This window comes from Cetorhinus maximus, chromosome 3 (genome assembly GCF_964194155.1).
Source record: "Cetorhinus maximus chromosome 3, sCetMax3.hap1.1, whole genome shotgun sequence".
Taxonomy (NCBI): Eukaryota; Metazoa; Chordata; class Chondrichthyes; order Lamniformes; family Cetorhinidae; genus Cetorhinus; species Cetorhinus maximus.
Window position 1 is genome coordinate 165444550 of NC_135881.1, and position 21282 is coordinate 165465831.

The 21282-nt window shown below is 40.6% G+C and overlaps 1 protein-coding gene across 3 annotated transcripts in view; it reads left to right on the top strand.

The window, feature by feature from the left end:
• dtnbp1a (dystrobrevin binding protein 1a) overlaps nucleotides 1-21282 on the top strand; it is a 221064-nt gene that overhangs the window by 162805 nt on the left and 36977 nt on the right. For 2 of the 3 annotated variants that reach the window (XM_078539223.1, XM_078539225.1), the window contains one exon: nucleotides 11578-11733. The exons of the other annotated variant lie outside the window; for it this stretch is intronic. In XM_078539223.1, coding sequence (XP_078395349.1) covers nucleotides 11578-11733 — 156 coding nt within the window. The remainder of the gene's footprint in view (nucleotides 1-11577; nucleotides 11734-21282) is intronic. 3 annotated transcript variants of the gene reach the window in all.

Genomic DNA, 21282 nt, shown 5'->3' on the forward strand with positions numbered 1-21282 from the left:
ATGTTAAAAGTGAGCCCCTACCACCCAGATATTCAACACTCATGGCAGTAACTGTGAAAAGGGACTGCTGCTGCTGACCTTCAGGCAACTTAGTGGTTTTCTGACGGGCTTTTGAAAAAAAAAAATCCAAACCACGGAGCTGCCCGAAGGTCAGAAGCAGCAGTGTAGTGAAACTGACCTGGGACCAGCTTTGGAACTGTCAGGCTACTCAGGCTGGGCAACGAGAACTCCATTCAAAACATCGTCTGGGCCCCCTTAGCCCGTAGGCCCTGGTGTTTGTCACTGTCTGCTCCCCCTCTTTTGGGCCCTGCCTTTACTACTTTTAACTAGGATACATTCATCCAGATCAGGTAACTTTCTACTTTGAGTTTTGCCAACCTTTTAAGTACCTCCTTTATCTGTGGAGTCACTGCCACTCTGGGGGCATCTCAGCAATAACAACCAAATGATCTGTTGGAAAACAGATTGATGGACTGCTGTGTCGCCCTGAAAGACCTTTGACTAGTGTTATGACCAATGCAGTTGGTAAAGTGGAGTTAGTTAAAATTCCCAGAGGGAAATTTTAAACAACTGTCACATCCTATACTTTAAGTGTTATGTTTGAGATGCGACTCTAAATTCAGGAATCAGTTCCTGAGGTTTTACATTAAACCAATTGAAACATTTTATTAATTTATACAGGTTAAAAATATATATACGCATGGCTGCAAATTACTACTATCATAACTTTTAACAAATTCCCAAACTAATCTCCATTAAGGCAACAGCAACCCATAGACTTAACCAAACACCAGGTAAAGCATTTTCACCTTGCGAATTCAAAATGATGTTCTTTTCACTGTGGAGCCAGTTGGAGGCTTGCAGCTGCCTTTTGATCTTGCATTGCCTCTGCTCTGCACATCCGAAAATGACTGAAGTTATACCTACCACCACTGATTGAATTCAAATTCTCATTGCCTCACCAGTCTCTTTGAACTTTACCTTTTAACAATGAAACCCCATTCATTGTACCAATTTTGTTAGTAATATAAACATATTGCTTGGTAGCTGCTAGAAAGGCATCAAGTTTTCACCCCACTTCTTAAATGCTCTATTCAAAAAATGCAAATACACTCTACCTCTCTGTTTACATCTCAAACTAGTACATATCAAAGCACCCAGACTAGCTGACTTTAACCTAATTACCCACGGGCTAAACCTCTATTTTAAAAGAAAAATATTTTCCAAAGTATTATATACATTAATAACTTCATGACACTCATGCTGTACAAGGCTATGAGTGGCAGCGGTCCAAGCTTCCACTGTACACCCAGACCTGAAGAAGAGTCATATGGACTCGAAACATAACTCTGTTTCTCTCCCCATGAATGCTGCCAGACCTGCTGAGTTTTTCCAGCATTTTCTGTTTTTATACTCGTTGATCATTACTCTTGTTTCCTGCGACTAAGCAGATTTTAGATTCAACTTGCCACTTGCATTGGGCCCCATGGGCTCTTACTTTTCTGACCAGTCTATCATGTGAGACCTTGTCAAAAGCTTTGTTAAAATCCATGTGTGCTACATCAAATATGCTCCCCTCATCAACCCTCCTTGTTACCTCTTCAAAAAATTCAATCAAGTTAGCCAGACATGATCTACCTTAATCAAATCCATGTTCTCTGACCCGTGCCTTTTTAAATTAGGAATTATACATTCCCTCAGATTTTTTGCAGTAATTTACAAGGATGTTGCTAGAACTGGAAATTTTCAGCTATGAGGGAAGATTGGACAGCTGGGGTTGTTTTCCTGGGAAGAGAGGAGGCAGAGGGAAGATTTGATTGAGATGTACAAAATTGTGAGGGGTCTGGATAGAGTGGATGGGAAAGACTATTTCCCTTAGCAGAGAGGTGAGTGACCAGGGGGCATAGATTTGAAGTGATTGGTAGAAGGATTAGAGGGGAGATGAAGAAAAAAACTTTCACCCAGAGGGTGGTAGGGATCTGGAACTCGCTGCCTGAAAGGGAGCTGTCTAGATATATACCTGAAGTTCTGTAACCTTCAGGGCTGTGGACTAAGTGCTGCAAAATGGGATTAGCCTGGGTGGCTCGTTTTTCCACCAGTGCAGACATAATGAGCAGAGTGGCCTCTTTCTGTGCCTTAACTTTTTGTACACTTTAAATACCTGCAGAGGAGGAACGTGCAGGGATGTGAGGAGAGGGCGGAAGAGTGGCAGTACGTGAATTGCCACTAAGGAGAGCCAGCACAGACACAATGGGACCAATAGCTTTCTTCCATGCTGTAATGATTCTATGATTCTACTCTAATTTGCCTATCACAGAGATTCGGCCACCTGGCCTGTAATTACTTGGTTTATTCCTCTGCCTCTTTTTAAACAATGATACAATATTAGCAGTCCTCTGGCACCATTCCTGCAGAGCAGATTGTTTTAAAATGATAGTAAGATATGTGATGGAATCTGTGAGTTTCAAAATTTGTATTTTTTAAGGCAGGCCCTAACTGTAAAGGGAAACTGAAGGTTTCTAGGCAAACTATGACTGAAACTGAGATTAGAAACCAAAACTTCTGGGGAAACTGAAACTGGTTGAAACCAAGTAAAAAGACACAGAGCCATCCAAGTTCAGATGATGATCCCGGTAGTGCAGTACAGGCAGGCTTAAGAAGATGGAGGCTGGATCCAGGATCTGGGAATAGGCAAATGCACAGTTGCTGCAGTTGTTTCTGTTGCTTGAAGATAGTATTATTGAGTCTACGCCATCAAGACCATTGTAAGCAGAGCTGAAGAGGTTGTGCGGATGTATGCCATTTTGGTCAAGACCTTCCCTGTGAGATTCTGGTTGGTTGGCTAAATTCTGGAAAAAGTGGAGTTTGAATTCTTCGTGAGAAAGGCAGAGTTTTGAAGGACTTTGGGGCTGAGATTGATAACATATATGCTGAGTAAATTTGAGATCAGTCTTAGTTGCATCTGCCTTTTAATGTGTAATTTATAGTTTATAATCAACCATATTTGCCTATTAATTCGTGTTTAATTTATGTTGACTTTGTATTTGATTGTTACAGTACAAGTTTTACTATGTGAAACCTTGTCCATCTGGGTTTTTCTTTGGTCCTTTTGGTTTTTAGTCTCTACGACCATCAAAGTAGCTATTTCCTCCCTGAGTTACCTGGGATGCATTCCATCTTGGCTTTGGCAGTTTATCCACTTTCAAAAATGCTAAAGCCCTTACTATTTCCCCTCAATGGAGCCTCATTCAATATTTCACATTCCTCCTCCTTAACTACAATATGTGCATCCTCCCCTCTTTTGGACTTCATACAGGAATTACCTTTTTGATCTTTAATCCGTCCTCCTTTTCCCTTAGTTATATTTTTGCTCGTTATGAATTTATAAAATATCTTTGGGTTTTCCTTTTACTTGCCAGTATTTTTTTTCATGGCCTCCCTGTTGCTTTCCTAATTTCCTTTTCAGCTTAACCCCAAAACCCTGTGCTTTCGATATTCATCTAGACTTTAACTTCAGGTAGTTGTTTCCAGTCCACTTTTGAGAAATCACATCTCAGAGATGTGAGTATAAGGCTTGCAGCAGTGTTAAGTGAGTGTTCATGTAAAACATATGAAGGTTAGGTATGAGCACTGATTGATAGCGATTGGTTGGTGAATGATGAGTATGTAGAGAATTGAGCAGTGGATAAGGCTAGTAATCCAGTTGAAAGGTCATGCTAATTAGTGATGAACTCCCTCACCTTGACAACTTGTGTCAGATTGTTATAATTCTTGCTGCACTGCTAGGAGCAGCACACCTGGCATTGACGTCCACCTCCTCATTAGCATATGCTTAGAAGGCCTCCTGTTTCCCCCTCCAACCCCACCTCCGCATATACAGGACACGTCATTCTTTCCATCTCTTACACCAAGACATGCAGTGCATTATTTGAAAACCTAGCTGCTCGTGCTCTTGCATGTTCCGCCGTTTGCTCCAAGAAGCGCAGCCCAGATCACCTTTTGAAAAAACTCGAACCACTTCTGGTAGTCATAATGGACATACCTTTGAGATGCAGGCTATCTTTAAGAAATGCTAGCCACTAGTGATATTGGCTCCCTGCTGATGTGTGCAGCCAATGAACAGCATGGGTATCACTGGCTGTATGCAGAAATCATGTAAAAGAATAGGCAACAATTTAACAAATGGCATGCAAGGCACAATGAACGGGCAGTGTTATTCAAGTGCTATGGTCCCCATGCTGATTTTTGGGGCTGAGGCAAATTCTCCCTATGTCTCCTTATTTACCCTCTGATTAATTTGCCTCTATTTTATTTGAAGATGGTTATGTTGCAACTGTTCCCATGACATCTTAAATGAATTCTGTTGCATTTAACTGTTTATCCTGTGCTATTATTCATCTTGGATACCAAGTTAACTTTTGAAATGGATTAATCACTTCAATTTAATTTTATTATTTGATTTTAAGATTTGCAACAATTTGAAGTACAGAATCTCTAGATCCTTCGAAGAGCTAATTATGTTAAATTAGGATGAGGCAGTTTTAAGCTCCTTTGAAGTACAGACCATAATCTAAAAATCAGGAACAAAGCTCAACCTAATTAACCCTGTCTAGCTATAGCTGATAAACCATTCTACGTTTTACAAATGTAACATTTGAGTTTGGGTATATACAGATTCTTGTAAATCTTTGTTTATTTTTTGGATCTCTCATAAAATTTCAACCTATGTTGTAGTTCACTGAACACGGCAGAAAAACTAATAATGCAGTGACTGAGTTGTATCGATAGTTTTGAAACGCAGTACTGAGCTGATTTCTCTGAAGTTCTTCTGATATCATTGAACTCCTCCAGTGCAAGTGGCTCAATAATTGATCCTGCTCTAATGTTACCAATTTACCCATTTGTACTTTAGAACAGATTCCATAACAACAGAGAGATTGTTGTGCACGATTTGTGTAGTTGTTGAGAAGTTTTGAATAGGAATTGTTAGTTTAGTGGAACTTTTGCTTTTTGGGGAAGGTTCATACAGGCTAACGGCGGTAGACATTCTGTACATCCAGTAATACTCTAAGAGATCAGGCACTTACATGCAGACATGGTGGCCCTTTCAGAACTCGAGAAGTCTGGTTCATTTACACACAGTTGGTTCTGATGGCACTCTTATCAACAAACCCTCCAATATAAAGAGGGCTTCAAAGGAATTGAAGTGACTGAACAAAAGGGAGACACCCAATGAATTAAAAGAACCAGGTAAAAATTGAGTGAAAGAAGATTGTTGAAATGTTGCTAAAATGAAGATTAAATCAAAGATAATCGGACTACAGTGCTACTCATATGCTAATACTTTACCTGCATATTAATCAAGTTAATCACAACACTGTCGCTACGTAGGCTTAGCATGAGACGTGTTTGAAATTTAAATTCAGATGAGGTAGTTCAATTGGCCCCTCTGTTCTCCTAATTTAGATCTGGGAATAAGTGAATGAAGTAGTTTCACAGCTGATGGATCAAAAAAAGCTGTAATGTGTGACTTGCTTTCTGGTCTTCCATGCTGTTCATATCAGAAGGGGAGGCATATTCCAGCCGGTGGGTACTGAGCTGCCTCTCTGTTGTATAGGTGGGTTCAGCTGATAGCAATCAGATAACAATGGATGCTTGTGGCATTATAAGTTGCACCACCTTGTTTTATAGTGGTGGTACTGAAATCATGCTGCCATCTATTATATTATGGGAACGTAAATGGCACCTTATTAGCCTATGGTGTGCTTTTGGAGGGTGCATGAAAATTTGTTTTCTCCCACCAGATTTTTTTCTCTTGCTGATTTTGCTCCATGCTCACAGCACTTTTAGAGTTCAGGCTGCATTGTGTTCTCTGGCATCTTTGGTGCAAGTTGGCCAATAAACAGTTGAAGGACCCTGTCTGTGCTCATGATCTTTTTTGTTCCCTACCCTTTGATGCAAATAAAAAATACGTACATTCATGATTGTTTTGTAGAAATGAGATTTTGTCTGTCTATCTAGAATCTTGCTACCAGTACAGATATGATGGCTCGTACAATGAAAGAACCATGCTTCTGGCATCCATTAAGTTAAATCATCATGTCTAAATTCACCACTAGTAAATGCCTTTCAAGATACTTGAAACCACTTCTTGGATAATGTCCAAGTATGTTTAAGATACTGTAATTTTTATTATTCGTTGTCAGGATGTGGACATTGCTGGCAGGCTGCCATTTCTTGCCTACCCCTAGTTATCCTTGAGAAGATGGTGGGCTACCTTCTTGAACCTCTGCAGTGCATGTGGTGAAGGTGGTTATACAATGTGGTTAGGTAGGGAGTTACAAGATTTTGTTTGCGTGTCAATGAAGGAATGCAAAAATATACTCCGGGTAACTTGGGGCTGATATTGTTCCCATGCACCTGCTCCCCAGGCGGTGGAGGTCATGTGTTTAGAAGTTGCTGCAAGAAAAGCTTTTGAAAGTTTCCACCGTGCTTCCTGTCGATCTACCTAGCGTTTGTAAAAAATCTATTTTTAAGCATAAAATTATCAACAGTATTTTGGGTAGAGTAGCATAATGATAAGCATTCTAAATGCATTATAAAGGAAGCAATTCAACAACATTTAGCAAGAGTAAATCCAGCACGACATTCAGAACATGAAGTATAATGCCAATAAATTTACTGGAATTACTTATGGCTTTAATAGAATTAGTCATTGAGAGTTATGTGGTTTAAACTTTGTGAAAATATTGATGAAGTACATCACAGGAAGGAACAAAATGAAACTATTGATGTAAATTAGGATGTATATACGTACGAATTAGGAACAGGAGAAGGCCAGTTGGCCCCTCGAGCTTGATCCGCCATTCAGTGAGTTCATGGCTGACCTGATTTTAACCTCAACTTCACATTCCTGCCTGCCCCCAATAACTTTCACAAGAGGAAACATCATTTCCACATCCACCCTGTCAAGTCCCCTCAGGATCTTGTATGCTTCAATGAAGTTGCCTCTTACTCTTCTAAACTCCAGCGGATACAAGTTTAGCCTGCCCAGCTTTTCCCCATAAAATTGGGGATGTATACAAGGTCAGAATTGGAGGAGCTCATATCTCAGAAGTCTAATAGGGCTGGGGGAGGGGTGGCAGAAGTAGGGTGGGGTGAGACCATTGAGTGATTGGAAAACAAGGATGTGTATTTTAAAATTAAGTTTTTTCCAAGCCGTGAGCCAACCTCACACAAGGGTGTTGGATGAACATGACTTAGTGCAAGTTAGGATACAGGCAGCAGTATTTTAGTTGACCTCAAATTTATGGAAGGTGTAATAGTCACATCTGGAGGTAACAAAGGCGTGGATGAGGGTTTGGGCAGTAACTGAGTCGAGGTAGAAGTGGAGTTGGGCGATGTTACAAATTGATGTAGGCAGTCTTGGTGATGGAGAGCGTATGTGGCTGGATGCTCATATCGGTATCAAACACATGATTCAGCCTCAGACAGTAACCAGGGCAAGGATGGAGTCAGTGGATTTGTGCAGGAACTAAAAACAATAGCTTCAGTCTCCTCTGAATCAACACTAAAGATAACATAGTAATGGGAGGCAAGGCCCAGTTGAAAAAGCACTGTTTGGGAGAAAAGCAGGGGGAAAGAATGAGCTGGACATGGGAGGGGCAGGTCGAACAGTAGCAACTAGTTGTTTATTTATCAGGCCTGTGTGCATCCCTGACCTTCAGTACCATCTAGTAAATGAATTGTAAGCTGAAAGAAGTGGAAAGATAACAAAATGGGCAGAGAAAAATTGAGAATGTAAAGAGGTAGGTTGGGAAGGAGGTAGCAGATGGGGATATTAACGAATGAGTCAAACAAGGAAGCAGAGATAAAGACGTAACCACAAGATGAAGTGTGTGAGACAGGGTGATAAATGTACACTAAAAGAATGTAAAATGTACAAAAACACAGGGAAATGGAAATAATTACTGAAGCAGACAAAATTACAAAACCAATTATTTTCTACTGAGAGTTATGCCTGAGGACAGAAACAAGTGCAGAAGATTGGGGAGTTTAAAACCATGGTCGTCATGAGACAAAAAAAACTAGTCACCTAATGTCTTTGGAGAAAAAAGTCATAATCTTGGCACAGCTGTTCAATCCCAGTTTACATTTATTTACCAAAACTTATTAATTATAAATGCTGATATTACAGTCCCATTCCTTATTTATAATTCCTATTCCTCATTTATAACTATATGCACAGAACAAAAGTAGAAAGATAACATTCTTTACAAACTCTAGAGATTGTTAATTTAAATTCATTTGATTTAGGAACGGTTTCATTGAACTCTCCAGAGAACTGATTCTTCCTTCTGCATGTGAATTGTAAATTGGATAAAATGATGCTAAGGTCCCAGGAGCCTGTACTGTTGCAATCTGTCTTTTAATTAAGAAACACTGATTCTGTAAAAACACAATCAGACAAAGATGTTCTACTGTTGTTCTCATTTTGATGCAAAACTGTTTCAGACAAGGGTGGATTTGCAAAGAAACACACCGTGTTGTGACACGAGGCCCCAACAGGATGAATGAGTGCTGAATGTTGCAAGTGCTGTCTTTCAGCTGAGTTGTTAAACTGTTCGGCTTACTGCAAATGCAGCAAGAGCAGATTTTGCCAGTGTTTCGAATTCCTATAGCAAAAGAGGCAATAAGTCTGCTAAAATGTAGTTAGCTGAGGTGTGTCTATGTTGTCCATGTCTGTTCAGGTGCGCATGGCTTGTGGCATAGAAATTTGTTGCAAAAGAAATCTCACATTCTTCAACATTTGCTGCAACTATTTTGTTACACTCGTCTTTTTTTTGCATTATCTCAATGACTTATTGATATTTTTATGATCATGTTTCGATAAAAGTCAACTTAAAACAAATTAACCCATGTTTTTTTCTAATTTGTTATTTAATTTGTAGCTACTTTTATTTGACCACTGCCTCCAGCCAGTTGAGTTGGTTTCTGCCTACAGCTCATGAAAAAATTGAAGTGTTTCGATTAAACCCGACTCAAAAGGCCAAATTCAACTTTCTAATCATCAGTAACAATGTTTTCTCATTTTGCTGAAAGTCAGAAATGTAGTTTAGAGTTTACTTAACAGTCTTTAATTATTATAATGAGTGGTAGAACGTGCCTATAATAAAATGTACCAAAAATAATGGAAGGTAGCAAATGAAACACCCGCATTAAAGGGTAGACACCATTTATCGGAAAGTTTGAGACAGCTTCCTTCCCTTGGAACTTTTGCTATTACTATTTTATGTTGCTGCAAATCTGGCATCTACTTTATATGTGCCCATCAACAAGGGAAAACGTGTTTAGTAGATTGACTGGTAGGAACGGTATTCATACTGTAGCGTGTGTTCATATGACTCACGTACAAATACAGTCATGTTTGTGAATACCTCCCAAAGAAATGTCCGCGTGAGATGGAAAGCTGCCACTGAATCTACAGACAAATCAACCAGGGCTAAAACATAAGATACTGTATTGTCTGTAAATCGTTACATTGCCCTGCTTTAGAATAGGATAAATTCAAAGTTTTTGATAAATTATGCTGTAATTATGAGGGCACTTGCCACTGCAATGACATCAATATCACAGGCACAGTGGTGATAATAGGGTAATATTAAAGATGGTGGTGACCTATCTCTCTCAAAGCGTGGAGTTTCCTTTTTCTCCAATCCCTCTGGCGGTAGGTACAGTGTTGCGTTTTTGTTGAATTTATTATGCCCGCACTAACTTTGCTCTTTGGCTTGAAATAAGTCTGCATTGCCCAAACCCTGTGAATTTCTATTAAAGGATATTTCACTGGATTTAGCTTGGCCGAAACCTGCAAGTTCAAGCACACACTACTAACAAGAGGATTGCTTGAAAGTGGGAGGCGGCTCTTTGTTCAGAGTCGCCACACGTTTTGCTGAGGGGAGGATAGGAATTGCACACAAGAGGGACCTGAATTGGAACTGTAAATCACATTTGCTATTGTGAATGTCTATATTACATTTATGATTTAGAAAAATATCATGCACAGTATTGCATCTTTAAACACAGTAGCTAATAATGGACAAAACAAACCTGTTTTTCTTTATTCCACATATGTTTGTTTTGTTGGGGCATTGTGTGGGGTGGTGCCTTGGATGTAATAGCATGGAAGGAGATTGTTTTGGAGATGCCCAAATATAACACACCCCAGCAGTTTGAAGTGTAATTCATGGGATTCTGAGATTGCAGCTACTAGATTTTTTTCATCCCCTCAAATAATACCTGGCACAGAGAGAAAACAATTAGATTAAATTAGGACTGCTGGAGAATATTGCCATATAAAACCACACATTCACTGCTTCAAATTTCTAGATGGTAATTTTGTCACTCGGTTTCACTGGGATTCATATCCATGGAAGAGTAATTGACACTTTATTATACCTTAACTCTTTTCCTTCCTTACATTTCCAAATTTCTCCATCGAGCAATTGACTATGGGGTGGATTTAATAAAATCCTTCTGAGGTGTATCTTTAAATCATTAATCCGAGAATGACCAAGTATCTTTCTGGCTGCCTTGTCTCAAGTGCACCCTTTATCCCACACTAAAATAAATTCAGAGCAGTAATTGGGCAAAAGAAAACCCTGCAGTTACTATGTTGTGAAAGCAACATTTTTTTGGTAATCTGCAGCATTACTCAGAATAGCCAAGAATTTAGATAGAATATTATTCTTGTTTTCCCCAGCTCAGGAGGCAGGTTCTTTCCAAAAGCTTTAAGTTCAAAATGCCAGGGGAGATGTGTATTGGTTCTGTCATTTTATAGATGTGTGCTTACATCTGAAATCTGTGATAAAGTTAAGCACTCCTGTCTGTGCTTGATTTTCCGTGACTTTGTCACTTGGGCCTTTTTGATTTTACAAATGACTTATCTGTGATTGGTAAGAAAAACACAATTCCCAATTGTATACTTAAACTCTGATCAATTTTTGTATTTTCTTGGCTTCAGCTTTCGGGCCCTGGGTGAGTGGGCAAAAATGAAGCTGAGCACAGGGCCTCACTAACTAAATCTGCCACTGGTTTCAGATGTGCATTAACAAAAAGGCAGTTGTATAATTTGGGTATCAAATCACAATCAAACTCCTAAACTTGTTGAAGCTGTATGGTGCAAAACCACCTCTTGAAGATAGTGTTGGGATGCTTGAAGTTCACACAAAGTGGATCGCTGGCTCCCTTGTGACAGTAAAGAGTAGCTGCAGAGGTGCATAGTGCTCCTCTGATGTTGCACATAATGCAAAGTTAGCATTAAAAGATTTGGCAGTATAACTTGACCCATCAGCTGCAGCACCCAGAGCCAAGATGGAGTCCAATAAAAATCTAAGCAGTTTGGTTTTTTGATTGTTGCTAGTTTCTTCAAACAACTGAGTAATAAAAGGTTTACACTCTTGTTTTATGTAGTTCCTTTTTTGCACTTACAGGTTGAAAGCTGTTAGGAATAGAGCCCTGTAACTTGTAGTCTCTATTCTGTTTCACAGTTCATATCAAAGATCTTTCTTCCTGTTGCAGCTGAGTTGGATGGTGAACATGCCCAGAAGGTGCGAGATATGGAGAATACACAACAGTTGAAACTGAAAGAGCGGCAGAAATTTTTTGAAGAAGCCTTTCAGCAGGATCTGGAGCAGTACCTCTCTACAGGATACTTGCAAATAGCACAGAGACGAGGCAGGTTTTTACATTATTTCATTATTGTATCTATGAAATCTTCCTGTAAAGTAAGATTTTTTGCTATTTTGTAGAATGCATTTTATGATATAACTTTTGAAGTTTCTTTGCTTCTTAATATTTCTGCTCAAGCGTGAAATAGCACACGATGACATTGTGCGAGCGTCCCGGTGTCATTGCGCGCTCACATGATATTTCAGTCTGGGCACGCGCGAGGGCTGGCAGCGTGCACCGACAATTAAGAGGCTTATTAACGCCACTAAAGCATCAATTCACAGGGATTTTTCACTGCCTGTCCAATCTTATGGTTGGCAGGCGGACAAATCAGCCAGGCAGCCTTTGCGTTTTTCAGGAAACCTCATCCAAGGGCGGGATGAGGTTTCTGTAATTAAATTTTTTTTTAAAATCTATGCGCAGAATTTTTATAATGTCCATGCACAGGTGACTCATACAGATGTGTGGACATTTTTTCCGGATTTTAAATTCTGTCTTTATTGATTTTAAATTCGGCAGCTCTCTGCCTTCAGGGAGCTTTCCTTCCGTGCTCACCTGGCCCCGCGCTGACTTCAGTGCTCGCCCTCTCCCCGCCCCGTTCCCGGCAGCACTGAGCCTTTCAGTGCGCCTTTCACGCTGGCTGGCTGTTGGGGCCAGCCAGTGTGAAATCGTATCTGGGGGCCGATCACGAGCAGCTGGCCGCTCCTGGATCCACCAATCACGGCCGCCCACCGGCCCGAAAATTCTACCCTATGTATTCAGATCTGCAGATAGTGTTGGAAATTCATTTTAGCTTAATAAGCCCATGTGGGAAAACTCCCGCCTGGCATGTGTGTGCTTGAGACTGGGTGAAGTGAAGAGACTGTAAATTGACATGAGAGATTACCCATGTCTGTGTTAGTTGGGAGAATGATTCTGTCAATTTAGTTCTATTTTGAATGCCTTGGACGGTATGTCTAAAATATAAATGCAAGAGGATACAGAACAGGGAAACAACATATAAAAATGTTGAAACTTGCAGGCCAGGTAGCTGCTGCATTCCGTATTTTGTCTTTATTATTACCTCCGCCACAGAAGGTGGGTGAAGGTAATGTTTTCACACCATTTGCTTGTCTGTTTTTAAACAATATATTTCAAAATCTAATGGACGGATTCCAACAAAACTTTGTACACAGGGTATGGCCCAAGGAAGAACAGATTGGTTTTTGGCAAAGGTGTGGAGCTGGAATTTTTTAAAAGCTCTGTTGGCATTGGGAGATGGGGGTGAATTGACTTTTTTTTAAAGGATGTTGAGAGTTTTTTTAATTAGCTCTGCACCTGAAAGTGGGTGGAGATAATGTTTTTGTCCCATTAGTCTGCTTGTCTGTAAACAATATATTTCAAAAACTAATGGATGGATTTCAGTGAAACTTGGCACACAGTTAGGTTGTGTCCCAAAGAAGAGTTGATTATTTTCTGGTGAAGATGCAGATCCAGTTCAGCTTCTGGAATTTTGAAAAGGATCCACCCGTTAACATTGGGGGAGAGGGCAAATTGACTTTTCCTTTTAGAATGATGTGCATTGTTTGTTTTAGAATGTTGTGGATTGTCTAGGCTTCTGTGATGAGAATTGCCTCAGCTTATGTGATGCAATTTGTCACAGCTGTCAACATGTGAGCAGTGTTTTCAAAGCAGGTTGTTAGACGTGAATTGGCCTGAAGCCGCCTCAGTGAGATGGAAGATCTTAATAAAATGATTTCAGCCTTGTAGTTACAGAACAATGGATGTGTGGACTAACGAGAAAGGACAAAATCATGAACCAGCACATCAGAGAGTCAGTGAAGATTGTGGGAGCGCTGAAGAAAATAGCCAAGAAGGGATTGAAATGGTATGGTAATCTGTGACAGAGAGATAGAGGAAATGTGATGAGGCAAGTGATGGAGATGGGACCGCCAGGAAAAAGCAGAAGAAGGCTTAAGACCAGATGGAAAGATGCTCTTGGGAGAGACTTAAATGTGGCGGGGTTGGAGGAAGAATGGGTAACTGACAGGAGGACATGGAGAAGGGTGCTAACCAGTATCGTGATGACCCCAAGTGAAATGAAAGAAACTAAAAGAAGTAGCGTTGATGTTTCGAGTCCTCATGACCCTTCAACAGAACCAAGCAGATGGGAGATGGGGGTGAATTGACATTTTTTTAAGAATGTTGAGAGTTTTTTTAATTAACTGGTTCTGTTGAAGGGTCATGAGGACTCGAAACGTCAACTTTGCTCTTCTCCGCCGATGCTGCCAGACCCGCTGAGTTTTTCCAGGTATTTGTGTTTTTGTTTTGGATTTCCAGCATCTGCAGTTTTTTGTTTTTATAAAAGAAGTAGTTACAGAGCATCAACCAAGTAGGGAAAAGCCTCAAGGAAGAGCTACAAAATTGTAGTAATGTTCAATTAACACACCGTGGTGGAAGTATGTGCTCTGAGTATCTTCCACCTGTTAACCTTGTAATTCAACAATAACTCTTCAGCGATTTTAGGATCAGTTTAACACAGAGTAATTGTCTTCACACCATTTGAAATATAAACAAGAGTGGTCCATTCATCCTCTCAAGCATCTTCTGCCATTTAGTTAAATCATGGCTGATCTGTGCCTCCAATTTCATTTAATTGCCATTGATCTGTATCCCTTGATACCCATTTTTTAAAAAATGTCAATCTCCATCTTGAATATTGCAATTCATCCAGCATCCACAGCCCTTTGGGGTGAGAATTTGTACAGAAAAAAATGCTTTAATCCCTTTATAATTTAAAGACTAAATAATCCCCAGCTTTCTAAACTCAAGGAAATACAAGCCAAGTTTATGCACTCTGCTGTCATAATTTAAAAATTGCATGTTGCAGATCACCTCTTACGTATGTCAAAGTGGCAAAGTTGAAAGAAACTAAGGAAACTTAAAAAGACACATGCTGGAAAATGCACAAAGTCTGCATCAAACCATGTTAGATCTGAACTGGCAGCAACTGATTCTCAGTGCTTTCATTGCTCAGATAGATGTACACAGTCACAAAGAAAAAGTTTTAATAATATGAAGGCCTTTTTTACAGAAGACAGATTTTAACATAATGATCCTAATTATAACAGTCATTGTACTTAATTAACTCTCCTAGAATACTGTACATGATTGGTCATGTGGTGTGATTGTTTTGTTGCTGTCTTGTAACCAGTCTATTTTAGCTTAATTACATAAATGCTTACTGCTTGCAAAAATAGCTGTAAATTTGATTTTTCCAAATAATTGTTGAGTTGTCAGTTAGCATCTTAAGAAAATGCACTTTCCTGGTACTGCTTCCTGCCTTTGTTTTGCCTATTGGTTAACTTTCACATGAGGACATATATTTTAATTCAGCCTAGTTATAAATGTGGTATAAAATATAATCTGTCTGTTAGTAATAGTGCACCCATTTCAATGATCCTGCAGATGCAACATTTATGGCACAGGTAAGATTGCCTTCTTACCAACAGTAGTCCATCTGTCTAATAACAACAGATTACATGCGTGGAGCATAAGTCTGTTTGTTTCAAAACATCTCATTGACAGGTAGTTAACAAGGTGTGGATAGCATGTTCCTGGCCTGACCATATAACCAGTTTGCTTATCTTTAGATAACACTCTCTGCTACCTCCCTCCCATCCTTACTAGTCACTGTAGATAATCAACCAGCTCCTTTCTCATCCATGTGCGCTAGACTCTCCTCAAACCCATCTTCAACACCTCCCCTTACCCCTCACCCCACGCCAGCAGTTGATTCCTCTCCAGCCTCAACTCAACCCACATGTTTGCCTTTCCAACAAGATCAACTGCCTTCCTTTATGCTTCGTATGACTTAAATCAGTGGAGAGTTTTTCCCGATTTCCAAGGACTTCAATTTTGCTTGGGTTCTTCCTCCTCGCGCTTCCCTACCCCCTCCTCGCGCTTCCCTACCCCCTCCTCGCGCTTCCCTACCCCCTCCTCGCGCTTCCCTACCCCCTCCTCGCGCTTCCCTACCCCCTCCTCGCGCTTCCCTACCCCCTCCTCGCGCTTCCCTACCCCCTCCTCGCGCTTCCCTACCCCCTCCTCGCGCTTCCCTACCCCCTCCTCGCGCTTCCCTCTCCCCCTCCTCGCGCTTCCCTCTCCCCCTCCTCGCGCTTCCCTCTCCCCCTCCTCGCGCTTCCCTCTCCCCCCCTCGCGCTTCCCTCTCCCTCTCCTCGCGCTTCCCTCTCCCTCTCCTCGCGCTTCCCTCTCCCTCTCCTCGCGCTTCCCTCTCCCTCTCCTCGCGCTTCCCTCTCCCTCTCCTTGTGCTTCCCCCTGCCCTCCAGTTACCACACACCCCCCCACAACTGCTCTCCCACAGTATGTTAACCGTCATTTTGCTCTGCATTCTTGGTTTTAAAAATTATAAAAGATGTTAATTGAGTGCATAACTAAAGGAATATGATATATGAGAGACACAAAAGAGTGGAAGCTCAAGTTGGATCTACCAACAAAACCTACAAAATGCTTGAATGACCAGCCTTCTTCTCTGGAGGGAAATTAAATCTGTTGGAAACACTTCAAATGAACTGAGATGCATCCCTGTCTAAGGAGAGCACCTATTTAATAGCTGTTGCAACAACTCATTTATTTCCTATTACTAACAGCATTTTGACCTCAATGAGGAAAGCAATCTGATAAATAGGGTCGCAAATTATGTTGTTTCGACATTTGTATTTCCCAAATACCTATTGTAGGTATACCCTTTATTCAATGGCTGTTGCGTATAACAAACAGGCTGCGCCAATTTTTCTCTTAAGTAAACCTGGCGTATAATCCATATAGAATCATAGAATGGCTAAGCACAGAAGGCCATTCAACCTGTCAAGTTTGTGCCAGCTTTCTGCAAGAGCAATTTAGCTCATCTCACTTCCCTACAGCCTAGTCTTAGGCAGTACATTCCAGATCCTAACCACTCACTGTGTAACAGTTTTTTCTCCTGTCACCTTTGGGTTCTTTTGCCAATCATTTTACATCTGTGTCCTCTGCGTATCGACCCTTCAGCCAAGGGGAATTATGTTTCTCTATCTACTTGCTATGTAGACACCTCATGATTTTGAACATTTCTATCAAAACTCCTTTCAATCTTCCCCTCTAGAAGAACAACCCAAGCTTCTCCAATCTATCCATGTAAATCGAGTCCCTCATTCTGGAACCATTCTATAAATTTTTCTGCATCTTCTCTAAAGTTTTCCTAAAGTGCTGTGCCCAAAATTAGACACAGTTGAGGCTAAACCAATGTTTTATGAAGCTTCATCATAACTTCCTTGCTTTTATACTCTATTCAACCTTTAACAATTTGTGCACAAATACTCCTGACTCTCGCTTCCTGCACTCCTTTTAGAATTGTACCCTTTAGTTTATATTGCCTCTTCTCCATCTTACCAAACTGCATGGCGAGTCCCTCATTCTGGAACCATTCTATAAATTTTTCTGCATCTTCTCTAAAGTTTTCCTAAAGTGCTGTGCCCAAAATTAGACACAGTTGAGGCTAAACCAATGTTTTATGAAGCTTCATCATAACTTCCTTGCTTTTATACTCTATTCAACCTTTAACAATTTGTGCACAAATACTCCTGACTCTCGCTTCCTGCACTCCTTTTAGAATTGTACCCTTTAGTTTATATTGCCTCTTCTCCATCTTACCAAACTGCATGGCTTCACACTACTATGTGTTAAATTTCATCTGCTGTGTGCTCACCTATTCCACCAGCCCATCTAGTTCCTCTTGAAGTCTATCATCATTTTCCTCACAAATCACAATACTTCCAAATGCCCTGTACGCCCAAATCTAGGTCATTAAGATAAATAAAGCAGTGGCCCTAGTACTGACTCCAGGAGAGCCTTACTCTATACCTTCCTCCAGTCCAAAAAAACAACTGTTCACCACTACTCCTGTTTTCTGTCACTCAACCAATCTAGTATCCATGCTCCCACTGTCCCTTTTATTCCGTGGGCTTCAACTTTGCTGATAAGTCTCTTATGTGTCACCTTATCAATGCCTTTTGAAAGTCTAAGTAGACCACATCAACTGCATTACCCTCATAAACCCTCTGTGTTACCTCATCAAAAATTCAGTCAAGTTGGTTAAACACAATTTGCCTTGAACAAATCCATGCTGGCTTTCCTTAATTAACCCACACTTGCCCAAGTGACTGTTAATTTTGTCCCAGATTATGTCGTCTAAAAAAATTCCCACCACCAAGGATAAACAGACTGGCCTGTAGTTGCTGTTTTTACCCTTGCACTCTTTTTGAACAAGGGGGTAACATTTGCAATTCTCCAGTCGCCTGGCACCAACCATCTAATCAGGATTTGGAGGATTATGGCCAATGCCTCCGCAATTTCCAGCCTTCCTTATTTCAGCATCCTCAGATGCATCCTATCCGTTCCTGGTGACTTTTCAACTTTAAGAACAAACAGGCTTTCTAATAACTCTTCCTTATCAATTTTTAGCCCATCCAGTATCTCAATTCAATAACTTTGTGATTAGGAACATAGGAACAGGAGTAGGCCATTTAGCCAGTTGAGCCTGCTCCGCCATTCAATTAGATCATGGTTGATCATCTACGTCAACACCACTTTCCTGTGCTATCTCCATATCTCTTGATGTCATGATTCTTCAGAAATCTATTGATTTCTGTTTTGAACATGCTCAATGATTGAGCTTCTACAGCCCTCTGGGGTAGAGAATTCCAAAGATTCACCACCCTCTGAGTGAAGAAGTTCCTCCTCATCTCAGTCTTAAATGGCCTACCCCTTATCCTGAGATTATGTCCCCTGGCTTTAGACTTATCACCAGGGCAAAATCTTATCTACATCTACCCTGTCATGCCCTGTAAGAATTTTGTAAATTTCAATGAGGTCACCCATCATTCTTCGAAACTCTAGGGAATACAGACCCAGTCTCCCTAATCTCTCTTCATAAGACAATCTCTCTCTTTTTCACATTCTCTCTCCCTATTTCTGTCTTTTCTCACTCTGCTTTCTCACCCTGCGTGCTTGCCCTGGCGCTTTTAATGAACCAGGGAACTGCATAGTATTCCCCCTCCTGTGTTTATCCTTATCCTGAGGTTTTAGACTCACCAGCCAGGGGAAAAATCTACTTCCACCCTGTCACGCCATATAAGCATTTTTTAAGTTTTAATGAGGCTACCCCTCATTCTTTGAAACTTTAGGGAATACGGACCCAGTCTCCTCAATCTCTCCTCATAAGACAATCCCACCATCCCAGCGCAAAAAGGCTGATGATTTTAATGCATAAATTGAAGTAAATGGGTATGATTTAATTGCTATTATGGAGACGTGGCTACAGGGTGACCAAGATTGGGAACTGAATGTCCAAAGATATTCAGCATTTAGGAGGGATAAGCAAAAGGGAAAAAGAGGTGGGGCAACACTCTTAATAAGCAGAGAGTCAGGATAAATGGGTCTTTTTCTGGATGGCAAGCTGTAACTATTGGGGTGCCACAGGGTTCGGTCCTTGGGTCCCAACTATTTACAATCTATATTAATGACTTGGATTCAAGGATAGAAGGTACTATAGCTAAATTGGCAGATGACACCAAAATAGGTGGGAAAGTAAGTTGCAATGAAGAAATAAGAAATGGGCCAAAGTTTTGCAGATGGAGTTTAACGTGGATAAGTGTGAGGTTATCCATTTTGGCCGGAAGAATAAAAAGGCAACTTATTATTTAAATGGAGAGAAACTTCAGAATGCTTCAGTGCAGAGGGACCTGGGTATCCTTGAAAGCTAGTATGCAGGTACAGCAGGTAATAAGGAAGGCAAATGGAATTTTGGTATTTATTGCTAAAGGAATAGAGTATAAAAATAGGGAAGTGTTGTTGCAACTGTACAAGGCATTGGTGAGACCATACCTGGAGTACAGTGCACAGTTTTGGTCCCCTTATTTGAGGAAGGATGTAGTTGCATTGGAGGCGGTTCAGAGGAGGTTCACTAGATTGATTCCAGAGATGCGGGGCTTGTCTTATGAAGAGAGATTGAGCAGTTTAGGCCTATACTCATTAGAGCTTAGAAGGATGAGAGGAGAGCTAATTGAGGTATATGAGATGCTAAAGGGGATAGGCAAAGTAGACGTAGGGCGGATGTTTCCCCTTGTGGGGCATTCTAGAACGAGAGGCCATAGTTTTAGGCTAAGGGGTGGTAGATTTAAATCAGACATGAGGAGGAATTACTTTTCTCAAAGGGCCGTGAATCTGTGGAATTCGCTACCTCAGAGTGCAGTGGATGCCGGGACGCTGAATAAATTTAAGGAGGAGATAGACAGATTTTTAATTAGTAACGGGTTGAAAGGTTATGGGGAGAGGGTGGGAACTTGGAGTTGAGGCCGAAATTAGATCAACTATGATCGTATTGAATGGCGGGCTAGGCTCAAGGGGCTGAATTGGCTACTCCTACTCCTAGTTCTTATGTAGAACGAGATCAGTATATTAGTCATTTTAGTTGGATCGAAGGATCAAGATGTAGAATCAGCTTGGGTGGAGCTAAGAAACAGCAAGGGATAGCAAAATTGGTGGGAGTTGTTTATAAGCCACAAAACTGTAGTGCTAACGTTGGGTACGGTATAAATCAGGAAATTAGAGATGCATGTAACGTGGGTAATACAGTAATAATGGGTGACTTCAGTTTGCACACACACTGGGTTAACCAAATTACTAAAGCTCTGGAGAAGGAATTCCTGGAGCGTGTATGAGATGGGCACGTTGAGGAGCCAACCAGGGATTCGCCTATTTTGGATTTAGTGGTGTGTAATGAGAAAGGGCTAATTAATAATCTTGCTGTAAAGGAGCCTTTTGGGGAATAGTGACTGTAATATGGTAAAATTTTGCATTAAGTTTGAATGCAGTATAAGTTATTCTGAAACTAGGATCTTAAACCTGAAGAAAGGAAATTGTGAAGGTATGAGGGGCAAGTTGACTATAGTGGATTTGGAAAATACACGAAAAGATTTGACAGTAGACAGGCAATGGCTGACATTTAAACAAATACTACATGTGCCACAACAAATGTACATTCCTCTAAGGCACAAACACCCAAAGAGAGAGGTAAACTAACCATGGTTTAACGAAAGTAGTTGAAGGTTGCATTAGGTCAAAGGAAATGTCTTATAAGGATGCCAGAAAAAGTGGTAAGCCTGAGGTTTGGGAGCAATTTAGAACCCAGTAAAGGAGGACCAAGAAACTGATTAGGAAAGGGAAAAGAGAATATGAATGCAAACTAGCAAAGAACACAAAGGCGGACTCTAAAGCTTCTTTAGGTATGTGTAGAGGAAGATATTAGCAGGGACAAATGTAGGCCCATTACAGGTGGGGACAGGAGAATTTATAGTGGAGAACGAGAAACAGTGGAGAAACTAAACAGTTACTTTGCATCTGTTTTCATAGAAGAAGATACAGAAAATCTCCCGGAAATACTAGGCGACCAAGGGACTTGAGAAACTGAGGGAACTAAAATAAATTGGTATTAGTAAAGAGGTAGTACTTGAAAAGTTAACT